Source organism: Protomyctophum bolini (genome assembly GCF_963924005.1).
Source record: "Protomyctophum bolini genome assembly, chromosome: 3".
Taxonomy (NCBI): Eukaryota; Metazoa; Chordata; class Actinopteri; order Myctophiformes; family Myctophidae; genus Protomyctophum; species Protomyctophum bolini.
Window position 1 is genome coordinate 51,095,858 of NC_137864.1, and position 23,237 is coordinate 51,119,094.

The 23,237-nt window shown below is 42.1% G+C and overlaps 2 protein-coding genes across 6 annotated transcripts in view; one reads left to right on the plus strand and one right to left on the minus strand.

Moving 5' to 3' along the window:
* Positions 1-508: 508 nt before the first annotated feature.
* LOC308312523 (nuclear distribution protein nudE homolog 1-B-like) lies at positions 509-19,729 on the plus strand. Its single transcript, XM_080759132.1, has 8 exons — positions 509-1,112; positions 2,691-2,844; positions 5,345-5,493; positions 6,030-6,166; positions 10,665-10,820; positions 13,346-13,431; positions 13,672-13,826; positions 15,628-19,729. The coding sequence occupies exons 1-8, from the start codon at positions 1,018-1,020 to the stop codon at positions 15,719-15,721; spliced, it is 1,026 nt and encodes a 341-aa protein (XP_080615258.1). The 5' UTR covers positions 509-1,017; the 3' UTR covers positions 15,722-19,729.
* A 928-nt stretch (positions 19,730-20,657) lies between these two features.
* Positions 20,658-23,237, minus strand: part of LOC308313059 (myosin-11-like) — a 97,629-nt gene continuing 95,049 nt past the window's right edge. For 3 of the 5 annotated variants that reach the window (XM_080759941.1, XM_080759940.1, XM_080759944.1), the window contains one exon: positions 20,658-22,326. In XM_080759941.1, coding sequence (XP_080616067.1) covers positions 22,191-22,326 — 136 coding nt within the window. In that variant the 3' untranslated portion in view covers positions 20,658-22,190. The remainder of the gene's footprint in view (positions 22,327-23,237) is intronic. The other 2 variants (XM_080759942.1, XM_080759943.1) reach the window with 2 other exon arrangements.

Below are 23,237 nucleotides of genomic sequence, written 5' to 3' on the forward strand. Positions count from 1 at the left end.
GGACCTATATAACATTCTAGTATTTATGTATACTAGAGTATTTATGAGTTCTTATAAACACTTATTATACAGTGTTATAAACAGATTATAATGCATTACAATAATGCTTAATTGCTTATTATGCATTATATGGGATGCATATAAAAGTGTTGTCAGTTATTGTTTATTTGATATTTAGTCTATACAATAAAGAAAACATGATTGACAGGATCTGATCAAGACATTTCCTGAAGCTCTTAATATTTAATAATAATAATAATAATAATAATAATGATGTACGGAAACACATCATTCCATTTCCGTATCCGCTCTAGACCGGATCAGAGCTTTTGTTTTTGTGAGGACCGGATCTGCAATCGGATTGATGTGATTGGACGATACCATTACGTCACATCTGTTTCAGCCAATAGCGTTCGGTAGACGAACAGCCGTTTACATTCAGTTGGGATGACCCGAGAGAGAGAGAGGACTGAGGGAGAGAGATATTAAAGAGTATGGGTGGATTCGAACAAGTTAGTTGAAAAGAAGAAAAACCTATTTTAATATAACGGTTTTTTTATTGTAGTGTTTGTGTTCATTTAGTTATTCGTTTCGTTCGTCAGAAAAGCTGTCTCTAAAGAAGAAGCTTGTTTTTAGTTCACCTAAAAGCTAAAGGCTTAACTTGACCCGTTCGGTTTGCTCAACATAGCCGTTAGCTTAGCGTATATACAGTATGCAACACAGTCCTACTAGTGTCATATTAGCTCGGTAAAAAAAATAATGTCAACTAAGTTAATTTGCGCCAGGTAGCGCAGGAAAGGAAACGCATAGTTCATTTTTTTTTCTTTCAACAACAACCGATCGCCGTTGTCGAAAATCGCTTTTTAAAATGAATGGTAGCTTTGTGTTTTTCCCACTGATATCATGGCGATCCGCTACCGTATCAGACGTTAGCCACACATAATAAACAGGCAGCTACATTGTTGTATTAGTCTTATTATTGTGTTATTATAGAACATAATCGATAGAGAGACTGAGATGGGAGAGCAGCAGACTAGCAGGACGCGGACCTTCGCCTCTTTGGGGGAAGAAGTGGATTTCTGGAAGGAGCAAGCTGAGAGACACCAACAGAGGTAATATAAGTGGATTACTTTACTGGGCTTGTTGTCTCAATTAAACGAGAGAGGCCTTCCTTCAGTCCATCTGGAATGAATGTTAGTTTGTTTAGTTAATTAGTTCACATGATTTCCACTTTCTTTTCCCCCTTTTGACCTCCTTTATGATTAATTCTTTCCTGTGTCTATTTGTACGTCTCTAAATGTTTTGATGAGTTGAACAAGGTGGAGGACCCTCTTGTAAACAAGTGTATAAATGCTTTATTATTATTGGGTCGTCCACTCGCAGTTAACAGTCTTTGTATTGAGTTTGTGCTTGAAATGTACTGTAATTCTGCAAACTGTTAATACATATTTCAATCAATCAAGTAGTTAGTAGTTTGGCACATCATGCCTGCCTATGTAGATATAGTTGTTGTACAGTAAGCAACCATACAGTTGTGGTGGAAAAAGTATACTTTTAATACTGCAGTATAGAAATACGTACTCTGTTACAAGTAAAAGGCTGGACTATTAATAAGTAATAACACGTACAAGAGTATTGGCATCAAAATGTACTTAAAAGTACCAAAAATAAAAGTAGGCTACTCAAGTCACTATGGAGAATGTTCACATGTACTGTATGTATGTACCTATGCCGTGCATTGAGAGCTTGTAGATCTGCTATTTTCAAAATGTAGGTAGTGTTGTAGTAATACATCAAAGTCTACCTAAGTAGCTAAGCTGTCAAGTAAACGTAGTGGAGTTAAAGTACAATATAGTACAGTACAATATACGGAGTAGAAGTAAAAGTATTGACACTTGGAAATACCAATATAAGTAAAGTACAAAATTCCTCAAAATTGTACTTAAGTACAGTACTTAAGTAAATGTACTTACTGTGTGTGTGTGTGTGTGTGTGTGTGTGCGCGTGACTCTGTGTGACTGTGTGTGTGTGTGTGTGTGTGTGTGCGTGACTGTGTGTGTGACTGTGACTGTGTGTGTGTGTGTGCGTGTGTGTGTGTGTGTGTGTGACTGTGTGTGTGTGCGTGACTGTGTGTGTGTGTGACTGTGTGTGCGTGTGTGTGTGTGTCTCTGTGTGTGCGTGTGTGTGTGTGTGTGTGTGTGTGTGTGTGTGTGTGTGTCTGTGTGTGTGCGTGTGTGCGTGCGTCTCTGTGTGCGTGTGTGTGTGTCTCTGTGTGTGTGCGTGTGTCTCTGTGTGTGTGTGTGTGTGTGTGTGTGTGTGCGTGTCTCTGTGTGTGCATGTGTGTGTGTGTGCGTGCGTGCGTGTGTGTGTCTGTGTGTGTGTGTGCGTGTCTCTGTGTGTGTGTGTGTGTGTGTGTGTGTGTGTGCGTGCGTGTGTCTCTGTGTGTGTGTGTGTGTGTGTGTGCGTGTGTGCGTGTGTGTGTCTGTGTGTGTGTGTGCGTGTCTCTGTGTGTGTGCGTGCGTGTGTCTCTGTGTGTGTGTGTGTGTGTCTCTGTGTGTGTGCGTGTGTGCGTGTGTGTGTCTGTGTGTGTGTGTGCGTGTCTCTGTGTGTGTGTGTGTGTGTGTGTGTGTGTGTGTGCGTGCGTGTGTCTCTGTGTGTCTCTGTGTGTGTGTGTGTGTGCGTTACTACAGGGCTGACGAGGCCCAGGAGGAACTGCAGGAGTTCCAGCAGATGAGTCGTGACTACGAGGCTGAGCTGGAGACGGAGCTGAAACAGTGTGAGACTCGCAACAAAGAGCTGCTCTCTGACAACAACAGGCTGCGCATGGAGCTGGAGAGCATCAAGGTACGAACGAACAAAGAGCTGCTCTCTGACAACAACAGGCTGCGCATGGAGCTGGAGAGCATCAAGGTACGAACTTACAAAGAGCTGCTCTCTGACAGCAACAGGCTGCGCATGGAGCTGGAGAGCATCAAGGTACGAACGAACAAAGAGCTGCTCTCTGACAACAACAGGCTGCGCATGGAGCTGGAGAGCATCAAGGTACGAACAAAGAGCTGCTCAAAGAGCCGCCCCCTTTCTGAACAACGAGTGGCCCAGGAAATAAATCTCAATGCATTTTCTCCATAGGCTTTTCTTAAAGTATTTATTTAAAGACGGTTAAGGTCATTACACACTGGCGAATTAGCGACGCGATGCGAATAAGCGATCTGAAAATGCGAAATATTGCATGTTGTAGTTCGCCTGCGAATCTCTGCAAACTACGACACCAGAGCGAACAAAAAAAAGAGCGAAAACGGTCGCATTTTCGCACATTCGCCACTGATGTGGAAGCTTGCATGGACTTCAATTGTTTTTTTTAAAATGCGAATTATTCACACGAATATATCGCGTCGCCAATTTGCCAGTGTGTAATGACCTTTACGCCGCGGACAAAGCCAACTCGGATCTTGACAAATCATGACAATGAACACAATGTTTTGGGGCCGATCAAATCATTTATGAGAAGAAAAACAAAACAAATAGTGTTGTCTCCTGCCTTTATTTTCTTCTTTCTAATGACTTGATCGGCCCAAAACATTGTGTTCATTGTCATGGTTTGTCACGATCCGAGTTGGCTTTGTCCGCAGCGTAACAGTCTGTAAATAAATACTTTAAGAAATGCCTATGAGGAAAATGAACAGCGATTTATTTTCCGGGTCTCTCGAGGGGGGGCGGGACTGCGACGCTCTATAGGCCTACTAAATGTAATAGTACTATTATAGCATATAATACTACTACTTTAAATACTACTTTACTAATAGTAAAGTACCTAGCATATGACAGACAACGGCGAGTAACCCATTTTGACCTGAGGCCAATTCTACAAATGTCTTCTAAATCATGACAGTTTTCTGAAAAACCTCATATTTCGATGATCAGTGGTTCTCAAACTATTTCATGTCAAAAACCCCCAGAATTATATGTAATTGGCCGCGAACCCCAATCTCAAAAATATGTTGTTCAAGGGACCCCCTAGAAGCAAAGATTTGAGTTAAAAGCGTGCACTGGGATTTGCACACATTCTCGCTATTTTTCAACGGCTAAAGTTTACAATAATGGTTAAAAGTTAAAATAATATTTCTGATTCTATTAGCCGTATGCCTTAAAAAAAAAAACTTTTCTGTAAACATTTTATTTGACTGGCCCTTTCGAGGAACGAATCCATAGATCATTAGTTAGTTAGTCAATTTACAATTTAGGCATTTAGCAGACGCTCTTAATCCAGAGCGATTTACATTAAGCAAGAACAAGAAAAGCATGGGAACATCCATGGGATATTATATGCGCATGCGTCGTCAAAACGTTTGGTGCGCGGTAGATCAAAGGTTATGGAGGCGCATCTGCGCACCAGCTGAGAGACGGGGATTTAGAGAACGCCGACAGGCATTCAAAAGGAACTCAAATGAGACGTTAACGTCCTGTAAGAAGACTTGGAAATGTGTTGACTAATCATTACTTATTTTGATGAGCCAGTTTCTGCACAGAAAGTCCGTTTTCACACCGTCCCCCGTCCCCCCCCCCCCCCAGAAGCAAAGATTTTAGTTAAAAATGTTCACTCTGAAGTAAAAACATATTTCTTAAAACATCAAAAGGGGTTCCGGTCCTGAATGGGTTAATCAATTGTTCTTAAAAAAAATAGTTGATCTATAAGCTTACAACAAGTCACAAAGTGGTGTGTTGTAAGCTTGTAGATCTACCATTTTTGAAAAAAGCTTGAACATTTTTCAACATGAAATTTGATTGTCGATTATGCAAAAAGAAAATTGCGATTCACCTCAAATAATTGGCGATGGTGGTCTGTCTGTGAGCGGCCCGGACAGTAGATGTGGTTCATGGTGGTCTGTCTGTGAGCGGCCCAGACATGTGGTTCATGGTGGTCTGTCTGTGAGCGGCCCAGACAGTAGACGTGGTTCATGGTGGTCTGTCGGCCCAGTAGATGTGGTTCATGGTGGTCTGTCTGTGAGCGGCCCAGACAGTAGATGTGGTTCATGGTGGTCTGTCTGTGAGCGGCCCAGACAGTAGATGTGGTTCATGGTGGTCTGTCTGTGAGCGGCCCAGACAGTAGATGTGGTTCATGGTGGTCTGTCTGTGAGCGGCCCAGACAGTAGATGTGGTTCATGGTGGTCTGTCGGCCCAGTAGATGTGGTTCATGGTGGTCTGTCTGTGAGCGGCCCGGACAGTAGATGTGGTTCATGGTGGTCTGTCTGTGAGCGGCCCAGACAGTAGATGTGGTTCATGGTGGTCTGTCTGTGAGCGGCCCAGACAGTAGATGTGGTTCATGGTGGTCTGTCTGTGTCTGCAGGACAAGTATGAGGTCCAGCACTCCGAGGCCTTCAGGCAGATCTCCACCCTGGAGGGAGACCTGGCCGAGACCACCGCGGTCAGAGACCACCTGCAGAAATACATCAGGGAGTTGGAGCAGGCCAACGACGACCTGGAGAGGACCAAGAGGTTAGTGACGTTAGCTAATGGTCTGTCTCCAGAGACTAATCCTGTCATGAAGTCAGTTCTATCGTCTCTATAGTACTAATTTGAGTGATTAGCGCTAACTTTGGACCGGGTTGGCAGAAATGACATGGTTACAGGTGACATGTACTCATAGTACTAGCTGACATGTACTCATAGTTACAGCTGACATGTACTCATAGTACTAGCTGACATGTACTCATAGTTACAGCTGACATGTATTCATAGTACTAGCTGACATGTACTCATAGTTACAGCTGACATGTATTCATAATACTAGCTGACATGTACTCATAGTTACAGGTGACATGTACTCATAGTACTAGCTGACATGTACTCATAGTTACAGCTGACATGTACTCATAGTACTAGCTGACATGTACTCATAATACTAGCTGACATGTACTCATAGTTACAGCTGACATGTATTCATAGTACTAGTAAGTACACAAACGCACAGATCCCAACAGCTATCCCAACCAACCATCCCCGTCCATCCTCTGCCACCTCTCGTCCACCAGGGCGACCATCATGTCCCTGGAAGACTTTGAGCAGAGAATGAACCAAGTCATCGAGAGGAACGCCTTTCTGGAGAGCGAGCTGGACGAGAAGGAGAACCTTCTGGAATCTGTCCAGAGGCTGAAGGACGAAGCCAGAGGTAGGTACCCCACAAACACACACACACACACACATACCCAGTCCCAAATACACACACGCATGCACGCACGCGCACGCAGAAGTAGACGAGCACTGCAGTCCTTATGACAATTTAGACTCAGCACAAGTGGATATGGCTGAGTCTGTGAATTTTGATAGCAGACGTAATTCTACAAATACTGTTCCCATCCGTTTAATATGTACCGGTAGTTGGATTCCATCTCAGGGGTTTAAAGGTTCTGTGTTACCGTGGCCAATTTACATAATGTTGGGCAGAGTGTTACTGCAAAATTTAGGCAAAAATGTTGTCACTTTATGTGGGAAATTGAAAGGGTGGCGGTGCTGGCCTGGGCCGTGGCTCATATATAAAATAAAGGCGAAAGCTGAAAAAAACCAACATAAAAAGGGGTGACGGTGCTTCTGTTACTGCAATATTTAGGCAATGAAGCATATTTCATATTTCCCTCTTGCCAATTTCTGTGGGAAATTGAGAAGGAAAACTTGACGGGAGTTTTTTCCCCTCTGTGCACTTCTGCTGAATGCTGACCAGTAGACGGACAATATGAGCTGTTGAGTCAGTACAATCTGCCCTTAACCCATTCTGACCTGAGATCAGATTCTAAAAATGTCTTCTGACCAGTAGACGGTCAATATGAGCTGTTGAGTCAGTACAATCTGCCCTTAACCCATTCTGACCTGAGATCAGATTCTAAAAATGTCTTCTGACCCAGTGGACGGACAATATGAGCTGTTGAGTCAGTACAATCTGCCCTTAACCCATTCTGACCTGAGATCAGATTCTGAAAATGTCTTCTGACCAGTGGACGGACAATATGAGCTGTTGAGTCAGTACAATCTGCCCTTAACCCATTCTGACCTGAGATCAGATTCTGAAAATGTCTTCTGATCAGTAGACAGACAATATGAGCTGTTGAGTCAGTACAATCTGCCCTTAACCCATTCTGACCTGAGATCAGATTCTAAAAATGTCTTCTGACCCAGTGGACGGACAATATGAGCTGTTGAGTCAGTACAATCTGCCCTTAACCCATTCTGACCTGAGATCAGATTCTAAAAATGTCTTCTGACCAGTAGACGGTCAATATGAGCTGTTGAGTCAGTACAATCTGCCCTTAACCCATTCTGACCTGAGATCAGATTCTAAAAATGTCTTCTGACCCAGTGGACGGACAATATGAGCTGTTGAGTCAGTACAATCTGCCCTTAACCCATTCTGACCTGAGATCAGATTCTAAAAATGTCTTCTGACCAGTAGACGGTCAATATGAGCTGTTGAGTCAGTACAATCTGCCCTTAACCCATTCTGACCTGAGATCAGATTCTAAAAATGTCTTCTGACCAGTGGACGGACAATATGAGCTGTTGAGTCAGTACAATCTGCCCTTAACCCATTCTGACCTGAGATCAGATTCTGAAAATGTCTTCTGATCAGTAGACAGACAATATGAGCTGTTGAGTCAGTACAATCTGCCCTTAATATCAGTTCAATGAGTACCCCCTGTAGCTGCCCTCGACTTGTGAAATAATCAGATGTGGATGGTCTCAACGGGTGTAATTTATTTGTCTTCAGGTACAGAAGAAGATCACTGGTACACCGTGAAAACTATAAAATGGAATAAATAAATACTTTTAGAATCATACATTTCATAGTTTCACTCACCACAATAATCATAGTTTCGCTTACAATAAATCAGTGCATTAGATTCATCACTTCAGTATACGATAAACAATAAAAATGTTCATTTAAAGGTCAATTATAAATAATGCAGTGATACAATAACTAATTTCAATGCAAGACCAATACCCAGGCAAATGCACATTGCACCATAACCAAGATATACCAGAGACCAAACGAAATACCACAACAAAATACAATAGACCATGAATTAAATCATGAACTCAAATGAAACAAACAAGCACTGCTGTACCTCGCTCCGCTTATCGAGGGTGCTAAGGGCTGGAAGGCCACCTTGAGCTTCATACAGGAAGCACAGCAAACAGGCACTGTGTCACCAAACAATCAGTACTGTGATGGACACTGTGGGTAAACGGTCCACATATTGTATACTGGAGCTACAAACGTTTCAATAATGTCGAGTCAACTGGGCAAACATATCATACCATGTGGCTCTGCTGCTAGAAACACTGCATCTCTCCCTGTGTCACTCTGGCTGAGTGTGGCGAGTGGTTCTGATGTGAGTGAAGCTAACAGGCTTCAGCTCGATATGTGTTGGTAACAGGAAGTGTCAAAATAAAGGTAAACCAGAATGAGCAAAGTAAATAACAAATTAACTTCAAACTAAAGAAAACATTAAAGTTAAACCCAAGTGTCACAGGCACTTACACCCCCCCTCACCTCGGAGGGGGGGGTCTTGGCATCCAGGCGCCCACTTTTACTGGTTTCTTTCTTTTACTGTAACTAATATACTGTAGAAAGACAGTAACCCACCCCTGTACTATACATACACTGTGTGTGTGTGTGTGTGTGTGTGTGTGTGTGTGTGTGTGTGTGTGTGTGTGTGTGTGTGTGTGTGTGTGTGTGTGTACTTCACAACGCTTGACAACTCGGCAACTCGCTCGATGGTTTCTCTCGTGGCTGAGATTATTTTGAGACGGCACTGCTCCGTCTCGGTCTAAAACTATAGGGTGAAAGTCACACCGCCTCTGGAGGGAAAGATAGTTCTCCTCTCTGACACTAAACCATCTAAAACTATAGGGTGAAAGTCACACCGCCTCTGGAGGGAAAGATAGTTCTCCTCTAGTCTGATACTAAACCATCTAAAACTATAGGGTGAAAGTCACACCGCCTCTGGAGGGAAAGATAGTTCTCCTCTAGTCTGATACTAAACCATCTAAAACTATAGGGTGAAAGTCACACCGCCTCTGGAGGGAAAGATAGTTCTCCTCTAGTCTGATACTAAACCATCTAAAACTATAGGGTGAAAGTCACACCGCCTCTGGAGGGAAAGATAGTTCTCCTCTAGTCTGACACTAAACCATCTAAAACTATAGGGTGAAAGTTACACCGCCTCTGGAGGGAAAGATAGTTCTCCTCTAGTCTGACACTAAACCATCTAAAACTATAGGGTGAAAGTCACACCGCCTCTGGAGGGAAAGATAGTTCTCCTCTAGTCTGACACTAAACCATCTAAAACTATAGGGTGAAAGTCACACCGCCTCTGGAGGGAAAGATAGTTCTCCTCTAGTCTGACACTAAACCATCTAAAACTATAGGGTGAAAGTCACACCGCCTCTGGAGGGAAAGATAGTTCTCCTCTATTCTGACACTAAACCATCTAAAACTATAGGGTGAAAGTCACACCGCCTCTGGAGGGAAAGATAGTTCTCCTCTATTCTGACACTAAACCATCTAAAACTATAGGGTGAAAGTCACACCGCCTCTGGAGGGAAAGATAGTTGTCCTCTAGTCTCTGACACTAAACCATCTAAAACTATAGGGTGAAAGTCACACCGCCTCTGGAGGGAAAGATAGTTCTCCTCTCTGACACTAAACCATCTAAAACTATAGGGTGAAAGTCACACCGCCTCTGGAGGGAAAGCTAGTTCTCCTCTAGTCTGACACTAAACCATCTAAAACTATAGGGTGAAAGTTACACCGCCTCTGGAAGAAAAGCTAGTTGGCCTCTAGTCTCTGACACTAAACCATCCATTTGGTCTTAAATCTCTTGACACCTTGATCGCAGCTTGCCCGGGGAACGACCCACGGGCCGGAAATTAGAGTCTGGAAAAAGTATGTATTTAAAGTATTTTTAAATTCTGAATTTGTAGGAACCCTGCGAGCGCACACACACACGCACACACACACACACACACACACACACACACACACACACACACACACACACACACACACACACACGGAAATGTTTAATACCTTTATAGCCTAAAGATGTACAGATTTAAAGGAGAATTCCATACTAAAAGGCTTTCTTACCTTTCTTTGTAGTTGTTACGTCCCCACCAAAGAGGTCCAGGTGTTATTTTGTGCAAAAGCTCCTTATTGGCTATTTTCCCTACCATAAGCCCTAAATGAATTGCATTGAATTGAATGGGAATTGAATGGGGCTATGGGGTGTTGTGCTAATTCACTTATTTCCATCGCTAAAAATTATAATTTCTTTGTATATATCCTCTCTTCATAATGTAAATAATATCCCAAGCGGCACACTTTACTACTTATTTCGTTGGAAATAATAAGCGAACACCCCATAGCCCCATTCAATTCCCATTCAATGCAATGCAATTCATTGAGGGCTTATGGTAGGGAAAATAGCCAATAAGGAGTTTTTGCACAAAAAAACACCTGGACCTCTTTGGCGGGGACGTAATAACTACAAAGAAAGGTAAGAAAGATAAGAAAGCATTCTAGCATGGAATTCTCCTTTAAATGAACTGATGCTGTTGTGTACTTCTGAGAATGACCATAATTATAGACACGTTTTCCTCTTCCCGGTCAGACCTTCGGCAGGAGCTGGCGGTCCGACACAAGGACCGCCGGCCGTCCAGCGCTCTGGGAAAAGACCCGGAGAGGACGGAGGCGTTCCCACAGCGTCCCACAACACCGTCCAAACCCGCCGTCTCCTTCTCAACGCCCTCCACTGCCAACATCAGACGTGAGTAGTGGAAAAGCCTTCGGAGAATTTAACCCATTCTGGGCGGGAACCCATTTTGGTGTTAGCATCATGTTATGCTTTAGCTATTGAAAAATAGCAGATCTACAAGCTCATAGCGCGCCACCGAGTGGCGCGCTATGAGCTTGTAGGTTCTGCTATTTTTTGAAAAATCGAAGAGCGACTGACATAGAAGACATTTTTTAGAATCTGATCTCAGGTCAGAATGAAAACTGTCAGGATGTAGAAGACATTTTTTAGAATCTGATCTCAGGGTTAAGCAATACTAATCTAGGTTTCACTAAAATATAAAATCAAGTCTAATAACTGTGTGACCACTAGAGGGCAGAAATCTCCAGGTTTCGATTTGATACTGATTCAGAGGGCTACGATTGCATCGTGAATCGATTACAGTACAAGTACAATGTGCTTTCTAATAAAACATTACTTTACTTCCATTATCTTGTATTGATAATAAAAACTAATGGAAGAGATGCGTTATATTTGCAAATGACAATTGCAGGAAACTCATATTTTTTGTAAAATAACAAATAATGTTTTTTTTAAATAATCATTTTCTTTTACATTTGTTAATCGATTAATAATAGTCCATGTACGTCCAATCGCGATTAATCTAAGAATCGGTTTTATTTTCCACCCCTAAGGTGCGCACATTGCCAACAAAGCCACACAAATCACAATGCAGTGTACAGTACAAGTCTACAGTATATCTGTCTGTTTAGCACATTTCATAATACAAAGGCAATTATGGGCCAGTAGTGTCTCAGGAGGTAGAGTGGCTCCCTGGGAATGGGAAGGTTTGGGTGAAGAGGTGACCACCCAAACGGTGGTTAGTAAAAACAGAGAGAGGTTTGGGTGAAGCCTAAGTGTCCTGGCACTGTCCAAAGCTAAACTTAAATGTCCAAAAGGAAATCCAAAATGGAACCCGCTCAATGTTGTGTAGTGGTAAGTCTCCTCTTACCACCCTTTACACCGTTACGCAAAGTCCGTCCTCGATCGAAATCCAGACAGAAAAGTCTCTTAATCCAAAAGGTAGAATCCAATGTTAAAGGGAAAAAATCCAAATGGCTGTAATGGAAAAGACTAGAGAAAATACTCCTCTTGCTTCCTCAGTAGACTGTCTGTCTGTCTGTCTGTCTGCACCTCCACTCTGGACTGTCTGTCTGTCTGTCTGTCTGTCTGTCTGTCTGTCTGTCTGTCTGTCTGTCTGTCTGCTCCTCCACTCTGGACTGACTAGACTCAATCTCTCCAGGTGGCTCAAACAATGTGATTGCCCCTCACCCCATCAGCCAGGTGAGCTGTGGGCGGGGCTTCACAATCACTGCCTGTTCTGTTGCCACAGCAACACATCTGTGTATCTAGCTGGTTTCTCATGGCATAGTCCAGCAGATAACTAGAAAAAAACGCATAGCGTGGCAGATTGGTGGAAAATAATAACATACCGGTACATGAAAATAGTGCATAGCAAACAAAAAATGCATATAAACAATGTGACTCTGGGCACAGAGGTTACACAGTTACTGTTCCCTCAGAGCAGCACACTGCAGCTAATAAGATGGCTCTACTGCAGAGAGAGAGAGATAAGCCTCCTTTCCGCTAGCTTCACGTCATGTTATCACCGTAAACGCCGTTGTGAATCAGGCCCCATGAAACTAGAGTGGCAGCGCCCCAGCCCCGGAGACACGCCCACGCCCTGTGCCGTGCCCATTAAAGTGACATACTGTACCTTACGTCAATCATAATAGCACATTAGAATGCAAACACATTACGGCTCCTACATGCATTTTAATTCTACAGGACTGTGTAGAGGGAAGAAGGTGATATATATCCTTTAATTCTACAGGACTGTGTAGAGGGAAGAAGGTGATATATATCCTTTAATTCTACAGGACTGTGTAGAGGGAAGAAGATGATATATCCCATCTTTCTTTTTAATATATTCTTCATCCCACGATTTTGTAACCCATTTTTCACCCCTGTGTCAATCATCTAATGTGATCCTGGGCTCTACACACCCTCCGCCAACCTAGTCCCCATATATGGGGGACAAGGGGAGACCAACCTAGTCCCCATATATGGGGGACAAGGGGAGACCAACCTAGTCCCCATATATGGGGGACAAGGGGAGACCAACCTAGTCCCCATATATGGGGGACAAGGGGAGACCAACCTAGTCCCCATATATGGGGGACAAGGGGAGACCAACCTAGTCCCCATATATGGGGGACAAGGGGAGACCAACCTAGTCCCCATATATGGGGGACAAGGGGAGACCAACCTAGTCCCCATATATGGGGGACAAGGGGAGAGCAACGGACTTGAACTCATGCTTCCTTCATGCCTGAGTGTCCAAGATGCTCCTTTACACCTGACAGGGGGGAGTTTCCCTGGTTGGACGTAGCGCGTGGAAGGAACACGTTATTCCAACCAGTTCCTTTCCCCTCCATCAGGCGCCCCAGCTGGATATATCCCATCTTGTTGATGTTCTAATGTTGGTGTCTGTACAGGTGACGGCTTAACGGGGACGCCCCTGACCACGTCGGCGAGGATATCTGCACTGAACATCGTAGGAGAACTACTGAGGAAAGTCGGGGTAAGATACCTCTTGTCTCCTTCATCCACAGGACAGGAATATGTGATGTGCCATTGAAATTACCATTGAGTTGATTATAATTCAAATATGTTTATTAAGTTGTTGCACAAGTTCAACACCACCACATACCCACCCACACACACACAGACCCAGTGCCCAAGGGAAGAAAGCCACTGGGCAGAGAGGAAACGTAAAATAAATATCTAGTAATTGATGTGATAATTGTCTTATTATCGTCAGAATCTGGAGTCCAAATTGGCGTCGTGTCGAGACTTTGTTTACGAGCCGTCCAGCAACAGACCGGCTCTCCCGTCTGGCCCTGGGAGTCCCACTGGGCTGGAGACGGGCCTGGAGAACCAGGCCAGCAGAATGAGTCCTCCTCCACAGTACGACAGGTGAGCAGAACCGCAGATCAATGGGAACCGGCCTAGTCTCGCGTTCAATGGGAACTGGCCTAGTCTCGCGTCCAATGGGAACCGGCCTAGTCTCGCGTTACCAGACTGTTGCCTCTCGCAACTTTCAAATGCTTCCGTCGTACAGTCTGGAGCAACGGAAGCTCTGATCATGAGTAAAATATAAATGCTTCCGTCGTACAGTCTGGAGCAACGGAAGCTCTGATCATGAGTAAAATATAAATGCTTCCGTCATACATTCTGGAGCAACGGAAGCTCTGATCAAGAGTCAAATATAAATGCTTCCGTCATACATTCTGGAGCAACGGAAGCTCTGATCATGAGTCAAATATAAATGCTTCCGTCGTACAGTCTGGAGCAACGGAAGCTCTGATCATGAGTAAAATATAAATGCTTCCGTCGTACAGTCTGGAGCAACAGAAGCTCTGATCATGAGTCAAATATAAATGCTTCCGTCATACAGTCTGGAGCAACGGAAGCTCTGATCACGAGTCAAATATAAATGCTTCCGTCATACAGTCTGGAGCAACGGAAGCTCTGATCATGAGTAAAATATAAATGCTTCCGTCGTACAGTCTGGAGCAACGGAAGCTCTGATCATGAGTAAAATATAAATCCTTCCATCATACAGTCTGGAGCAACGGAAGCTCTGATCATGAGTAAAATATAAATGCTTCCGTCGTACAGTCGTAGAGCGTCGCAGTCCCGCCCCCTCGAGAGACCCGGAAAATAATTCCCCGTATTTATTTAAAGACGTTTAAGCCGCAGACGAAGACAACTCTTGTTGGGCCGAACAAATCATTAGGAAGAAGAAAAAAAAAACAGCAGGTTTTGTTGTTTTTAAATAAATACTTTTTGAAATGTCTGAGGAAAATGCATTGGGATTCATTTCCTGGGCCTGGCGTCGTCATGAAAGGGACTGCGACGCTCTATAGCACATTCTGTTACCCTAACCCTTTTAAGAACATGATCACTGAATTATATATACAGTATTTAACCATTTAACTTCTGACATACTGTATGTTGGCTGAATATTTTCTTCTTGCCGTTTAAAGCGCGGTGCATACTCCTCCCGACCCCCAAAGGGCGGTGACGTAACTACAAATTGACGTCGTTCCAAACTTCGGATGGACTTTCTGTCGGAACTCGAGCACGCCTCCGTCCGGACGTCCTCCTGACCTCCTGACCTGTAGTTCTGAAAGCCTGTCCGAAAACCCGTTGTCGGAAGGAGTATGTGTTGCGTTTTAGGCTTCATAAAGTGATGTTCAGGGTTTCCACGGGCATGACATTCCTGAAAAAAATACAAAAAACATTTCCCAATCCTAGGACAGGTTTGGAATTAATCAAAAGGCCCGCGCATAAATATTCCGATGTGCAGCGTTGTTTTTGGTTATTGATTTAATTAAAAAAACATTTTCCAAAACATGTATAAAATAAAAAAAGTAGTTTTTCGCCTAACGGGCTGCGTGATTGCAGCCTGAACATGAACATGTACGTGACAAAAATAACAGATCTGCAAGCTCTCCAACGTGCTGCAGTGTGATCCTATGCCCAAGGATAGTTGAGGAAGCAAAGAATTTGGCACGTCGTCCTATATAATTGTATACTATGCGTTAATTTAGCTACCTGTCTTTGGGCATTGGAACGTTATGAGTAAGAGACTCATTGTTGCGCTGAACGATTGTTATATAGGCCTGGGGAATTGGGCTAAATATTTAAATGTGTGAACCCTGACTGTTGAACCCTGACCTGTTCCTTGAACAAACCACACTTTCTCTTCCAGCTTAGTGAAGCGCTTAGAGTTTGGTCCAGCGCCCCCCAGAGGGCTGTCACAGGGTGCGCAGTCTCCACAGGCCGGTGTGAAGATCTTGTTATGAGAGAGAGAGAGAGAGAGTTCCCCCCCCCCCCCACACACACACTCTCTCCTCACTAGAATACAGCACTGGGACTTTTGGAAGTGAACTGATTCTTGCCTTTCGTCCTCTACTCTGTACTGTAGAGTCCACAGTACAGTAACATACCCTGATGAACTACAGTATGTGTGTGACAGAGAAATGCTTCCTCCTCCTCAATGTAATCATCATAGAACCTGTTGTGTTGCTTCTGGTTAGCTTTGGTACCATTATTATTATCATCATGATGCTATTCTACCGCCTATTCTCACTGTAATGGAAGGAGAGACTCTTTTTTTTTTACTTCCACGCTGCTTTGATTCTAACCCAGGCCAGCGGAGTAGCATTCCATGTCCATGTGTTACCCCTAACCCTGTGCGGGTGTTTGTTTACCTGTAACTTATTACTAATTCTGTAACGCATCAAGATGGAAACACAAACAGCACTTACAGTGTAATACATACGTGTTTGTATTCTGGGAATGGAAATGCATACAGGACCCCCCCTGATAGGTCAATGTTAAGAGATGCATACAGGACCCCCCCTGATAGGTCAATGTTAAGAGATGGGAATGGAATAATGGATTGGATATCGCCACGTTATTTAATATTTTCACTACATAAATTAAAATATTCGTATCTGACATGCAGTCTTAAAACCATACCAATTAAGTAAAAAAATAATAACACTTATATCAAATATGTTGTTATTGTGAGCTGCTAAATATGGAATTAAGTCAATCAAAACAACAGAACACATTGGACTCCTTCAGCCAATACCACGACTACAGGTGATGTCATTATACAGAGTACGGGGCTAAACACAATGTAGAAATATACACAACACATTTAAAAATGTTTAGAAATGCCCCAGAAGGCAAAAAACAATAACATGAATTCAGAAATAGCCACTCGAATACCGGTAATATTTGAGTTCCAATTGAAGAATAAAGTTCCTCTATGTGGTCTACCACAGCATAGTCAATTACATTAAATAATGTATTTATTTTTAAATAATACTGCTGGACTATACAAACTCATTCATCCAACCTCACTGCTAGCAAACGGTCTTATAGTCTAGACTTATGTGCTAGATTTGAGCTGTTTCTGCCTTTTCAATGTTAATACCTCGATCTCGTTTGTTTCCGCCAGGCTAACCTCTACCGTGCGTTTGTTTGTTTTACTGCCAGACATACAGTTTTCATCAAAACATAGACCGTTGTTTCCATTTCATTTTATTGGACCATGAGGTCCTGTCTCTGTAATATCCTCTGCATTTTAGTCAGTGGAAAAAAGTGGGAAAGATGCCAAACTATGGCTCTGTTCGTGCTGCAGATCTGTTTCGATCTTTCTTCATACGTTCTGTATATAATATGTTACTTTGGCAGTTTTTATTTGTGTGCGACGGGGAGACGGGAAAGGGAGGGGACAACATGATGTTCTCCAGACAGAAGCATTGCATTGTGGTTGATGTAGTGCTTGTGGTCTGGCGTGATGCCCCCTAATGGACTGTGATTTAGTTACTGTTGTTTAGCAGCATCTGCACCACTGAATGTAAATACTGTTTATTACTGTATATAGTAATGTGAGAGTCTTTCTTCTACCAAGGCCTTAGCATCAGGGACATATTCAACATTATCAACTCATAATATTTAGCAATAATGGGTTTAAAACGAAGATGAGCACAGTTTATATTATATTTCTTAAATTGGGCATATGATAATATACACCCTGCCGTTGAAAATGAACCATAGGCGCGTTTTATCGCTTCACGTTTTGAAAAGGCCCTTTAGAAATGGAATGATTCATACAGTGGACTTGAGCACTACATTTCTGCTTAAGTATAATAAGTATGTGGAAGTGGCTTATTGTTACCACTACCAGCCGAGCAATGAGGGTGTCTTAAAGTTATCCCTAGAGACCACGGAGATGTCTGGAGAACAACAGCGCCAAGACGTACATGAGTTACCCAAGCCGTAGTCTCTTCTCTTGAGCCACATTATTGACTCAACATAACGCTTCTGGAGACATACAGCAGATGTATGTAAAAATATATTCTAAAAAGATATTTTAAAATATATTTTTGTGAACAGATTACAGCTTCCTTTCCTCAGCTTTCAGGAGGTGTAGTCCCCTGACTATAGATTGTTGTAATAGCTGTCCGGCTGTACGCTGGACCCAAGCCGTGCTGTTACTCATGTATATACAGTATATGAGTAAACACTCGCTATAAGCATGCGATGGACTGGACTACCCACGCCGTGTTACTCGTACAGTATGTGAGTATAAACACTCGCTATAAGCATGCGATGGACTGGACTACCCACGCCGTGTTACTCGTACAGTATGTGAGTATAAACACTCGCTATAAGCATGTCATGCTAGTATCGAGACCCAGCAGAACCATGCGATTCACACGCCAGAGTTCTAATACCAGCTGAGCTTAACGGGCCGTTTCTTGCTTGAATGACTGCCCAGCGCCAGAGGCGGCCCAGCAGAGCTTAAATGAGTATTACCTGAAAGTGGCCGTTTTGCATTATAGAATCCTGTGATGTTCTACTAAAAGGAGATTCTCATTTCTATATGTGTAGGATTTGTTTTGTGGGTTTTAAACGTTTTATCCAGAGCAGTGGTTTTTAACCCCTTTTCATATCAAAGGTCCCATTTATTTATTCTGCATTTGAGCCACACGGACCACCGTTTTGATGACATTTATAGCCTCTCAGACGCAAGACGAAAGAATATGTTGTCGTTAATATTTAGTCCACGATTCCCTGCATGTATTGGCTGTGTTGGTACCATAGGAGAGATTACAGGAAAGCAATTCTACTTTCTCTGGAGTAAAAAAGAAAAAAAAGGTACTTTAACTCTTGAGAGCGTGTTACACTCAAGAGTTAAAAGGACCACATCACCACTTTTCAACCCATCTTCATATAATAGGTCCTCACTAATAATCATGATAAAAATGGCACAATTATTTTCTACTCAGTCTGTGTCTCATAGGAGGGGCTGTGGGCAGTTTAGAAACCGTCTTCCAGTGAGTTTTCTTTACAAAAATGTTTAGATTTTCATTATCATGAGAACGATCCATTTTCGCATTGCAACTTTTCAGGACTAGAAAGCCTGCCATTTCTATTAGCTTGTATTCCCCATCGATGATGTCACTGGAAGACGGTTTCTGAACTGCCCACAGCCCTCCTATGAGACACAGACAGAGTGATTATTAGTGAGGACCAATGATATGAAGATAGGTTGAAAAGTGGTGAAGTGGTCCTTTAAGGTGCAGGGGGACCACTGGTTGAAACCCACTGATCTAGACTAGAGTACTCCTTCTCAGTGGTGGAAAGTAACTAAGTGATTTTACTTAAGTACAATTTTGAGGTATTTATACTTTACTTGAGTATTTCCAATTTCCAACACTTTTACTTCTACTCCACTACATCTCGGAGCCAACATTCGTACTTCACTACAAATTATTTGAAAACTTTAGTTACTTTAGATTAGAAAACATACATTAACCACTTCAGCCCTATACATTTCGGCCATTTGAAAATAGCAGATCTACTCTTGTAGAGTAGATCTTGTAGATCTGCTATTTTCAATAGATTTTGTACACATTTTGAACTTGTGAAATGGCACATTCTGCACAACGAGTACTTTTTGACGCTGATACTTTTGTACTTTTACTCAAGTACATTTTAAATTCCGTACTTTTACTTGTAACAAAGTAGTTCTAAATGGCAGTATTGGTACTTTTACTTAAGTAAAACAATCGAGTACTTTTTCCACCACTGCTCGTTCCTTCTTGTGCAGATCCTCATGAGTTCTGCCGCCACCTGTTGGTAGGGTGTGGTATTACATGTCTTCCACTGCTTTGAACTGAAACTGTATGTGCCTAGAGGTGTAGTACCTCTTTTATCCTGTTGGGTTTGCAGTTTTTGTACTGAAATTAAACTGACAAAAACACTTATGTTCTGTTTATGCAACGTTGTGTCGTCATGGAAGGTCATGACATTGACTGAGACGGAAACATTAAAAAAAACAAAAACGTTATATGTATTTTTTTTCTGTCTTTATTTTCTTGTGCAGGTGGTTCCACAATTAATACAAAAGGTGTCATGTAAACATCAACGTAGAGAATCATGGGAGATTAGATTACATTTACATTGTATTGTGACCCAGGTGATTAAAATACATACATCTGAACAAGGATAGGAATTGGAACGGGCTCTATGTTGTTTGGAAAGAATCCTACTTCCTTCAACAGGTGTTCCCGATGATACTAACGACCCATTTAGCTTCAGGGTAGGGTCTCTCAGTGGACGACCCCAGCTTCAGGGTAGGGTCGCTCAGTGCAGGGATACTCAAATAGATTTACCTGTGGGCCAAACCTAACCTAACCCTAACCCAAAAATGGCAAGGGGCCAGGGGCCAGTAGATAAAATTACGACATTAATGATACTTGATAACTTCTCTCTTTCAATTGCTTTATTTTCGCATAATGTATCAAAGTACAATGTACTTTCCGCAATTTCCGCAATTTCCATTTCTGCAATTTCCTCAATTTCCATTTCCGCAATTTCCATTTCCACCATTTCCGCAATTTCCATTTCCGCAATTTCCATTTCCACCATTTCCGCAATTTCAATTTCCGCAATTTCCGCAATTTCCATTTCCGCAATTTCCATTTCAATTTCCAACTATTGCATACTTCCACCTGTAAAGGAAGTATGCATGGTTCCCGGAGGTACTGTATGCGTTATTCTTTGTGCATATTTGCATAGAGCCCGTTGGCGTTTAGTCAACTGTACTGAAATGTAGGTTGTTTTTGACGACTAAAACTAAGACGAAAAATGCTCGTCGACGACCTTTTTTCACTGACAAAAACTAAATGGAAACTAAATCAAAACTAATCTACGATGACTAAAACTAAGACTAAATATACTGACAATTCCGTCGACAAATAAAAACTAGACTAAAATGTCATGAAGGGACTAAGATCAGTAAGTCATTTTACACTTGGTTGCATGCTGAAAATAGCCGATCTACAAGCTCACAACGTGTCGCAGCGCGACGCGTTGTGAGCTTGTAGATCGTCAAAACAGTCATTACGACGGCATCAAGGCCTGCCAAAATACATTTTAGTCGACTAAATCAACTGTAGATTTTGTCGACTAAAATCGTATGATATTTAGTCGACTAAAACTAGACTGACACTAAAACATTCAGGTGACTAAAATGTGACTAAAACTAAATGAAAACTATTCAAGAGACTGACTAAAAACAACAGTGGTGAACATACAAAAAAAGTGCACCAATCAACTGGTTTGTTGTCTAAACATAATTTCTGTCATATGTGGATTAGAGTATACTTTGATTGACGACAATAAAGGTGCAAAAATATATAAATTTGTGAATTGTAAAACAAATTAGAAATAGCTAACTTCATTTCATAATTGCCGTCTTTTATTTGACGGTTTTATATAAATATTTAATTATAAGCATTTATGGTTGTTGTTTTTTCCCGTCCAAAACACCGGACAAAACATATGGCAGTTGCTACAGTTCAACTCACAGTCGTTCATGGATATTAATATTCTGTAAGCCTGGATATTAATATTCTGTAAGCCGTACAATTTGATTACATACATAAAGTTAACAGCTGGTAATACTATCAAGACTATAGTATAAAAGTCAGCATTGATTGGCGCCAGTTTGGCCATTTAGAAATATATATAATTCTAGAAATCCAATCTGAAGAACTGCTTCAATGCTGTTCTAAAAACAAACACAACAAATAGAAGCTCACAGCAGTCACAGGCGAACAGGACCAGTCCATAGTTAACTTAGACAATAACGATCTATCTTTACAGATGACCAGTCCATAGTAACTTAAACAATAACGATCTATCTTTACAGATGACCAGTCCATAGTTAACTTAGACAATAACGTCTATCTTTACAGCATGGCTGTTTTGTTTGAAAGTTCCAAAATGTCTCGTCTAGGCATACCTGGTTCAAATGGCAGGTATAATTTATACGAGTGGAGGAAAGGCATAATAATTAGACGTACCTATTAGTGGGTACAAAAATGTTACATAAAAAGGAAAAAAATACATTCATTCAGTGTAGTACAAAACTGTAGAAAAGCAAATCACACGTCACCAAAAACAAACCGGCACCAAATACAAACCCCTCGCCTCGATAACGATAACTCTGTAAGACTTTCAGATCAAAGGAAAAAAGGTGCTCTTTGGCGCGGAAAGGCAGATCAGTCACTGCCGGAAAATTGGGGGGGTAAAAAATAAATGCTATAATTGTATTAAGTGATACGGAAAGGAAACCTCATGAAGCTTAATTAGAAGTTAACTATTTGTTGCTGAAAGCGGTGGGCGTGCCCTGGTAGGTATTTTTAGGTAATACTGAAATGTCATTTATTTTGACGGCTGGTGTTTCTACTCCACCGACTTGGTTCCGTTGAAGTCTCCCTGGGCGTCGGCGTCGTCCTCGTCTTCGTCCACCTGCCCCCGTCTGGCCGAGCCTCCGCCCGCACGGCGACTTGTGCTGCCGAACGACGGCTCGTTTCCACGCCTGGAATCACGCACGCACACACACACACACACACACACACACACACGGAGGCATACACACACACACACACACACACGGAGGCATACACACACACACACACACACACACACACACACACACACGGAGGCATACACACACACACACACACACACACACACACATACGGAGGCAGGCGTACACACACACACACACACACACACACACACACACGGAGGCAGGCGTACAGAAGCAGAAATACATAAACATTATTGAGTCTTCATGCTATAGTGTTCATATTATTATTTAGGGCTGCCACGATTACAAGTTTAAGCTGACGATTAATTGTCAAATAATTGCGTTTGTTTTTTTTACATTGAACATTGGACAACATAATGTATGAAAAAAAAAAAATCTGATTATAATAATACTAATAATTTCAGGCCTTTAAGGCCTCGTAATCAAAAAATTGCACATGGCAGATATTACAAATAACTTAAATATAATAAGAAATTACTGACATATTAAAAAATATACTCAAAAAATTTAAAAAATAAAATAAAATAAACAGTAATAGACTTGTAGATCAGCTATTTCATTTTTCTTTTCTTTTTTTGCGACTATGCAAAAAAATTAATTGCGATTGCGAATAACTGTGACAGCCCATTGCAGTGTTCAATGTGGTTAGATTGAGCCATGGAAGCCACTGGGGGTGATTCACGCCACAAGGACAGTCTTATCGGATGGATATGGCGTTTACATTTACAGGTTGTGCTGCTGTTATTGTTACAGATGAAGCACGCTGTTATTTCTTAAACTCATTTGACCCTCCTGTCCTGGCCACGACAAATGAGTCTGGTTTATGGCAATTAAACCAAGCACGGAGGAAAAATATGGTCACCACCAGTAAGGAATTACTTAAATATGAAGTGTTA

Coding starts and splice junctions, on each gene's coding strand:
- LOC308312523 (XM_080759132.1), top strand. CDS start 1,018: ATGGGAGAGCAGCAGACTAGCAGGACGCGGACCTTCGCCTCTTTGGGG. Junction 6,167..10,664: donor GCTGAAGGACGAAGCCAGAG/GTAGGTACCCCA, acceptor CTTCCCGGTCAG/ACCTTCGGCAGGAGCTGGCG. Junction 13,432..13,671: donor AACTACTGAGGAAAGTCGGG/GTAAGATACCTC, acceptor TATTATCGTCAG/AATCTGGAGTCCAAATTGGC.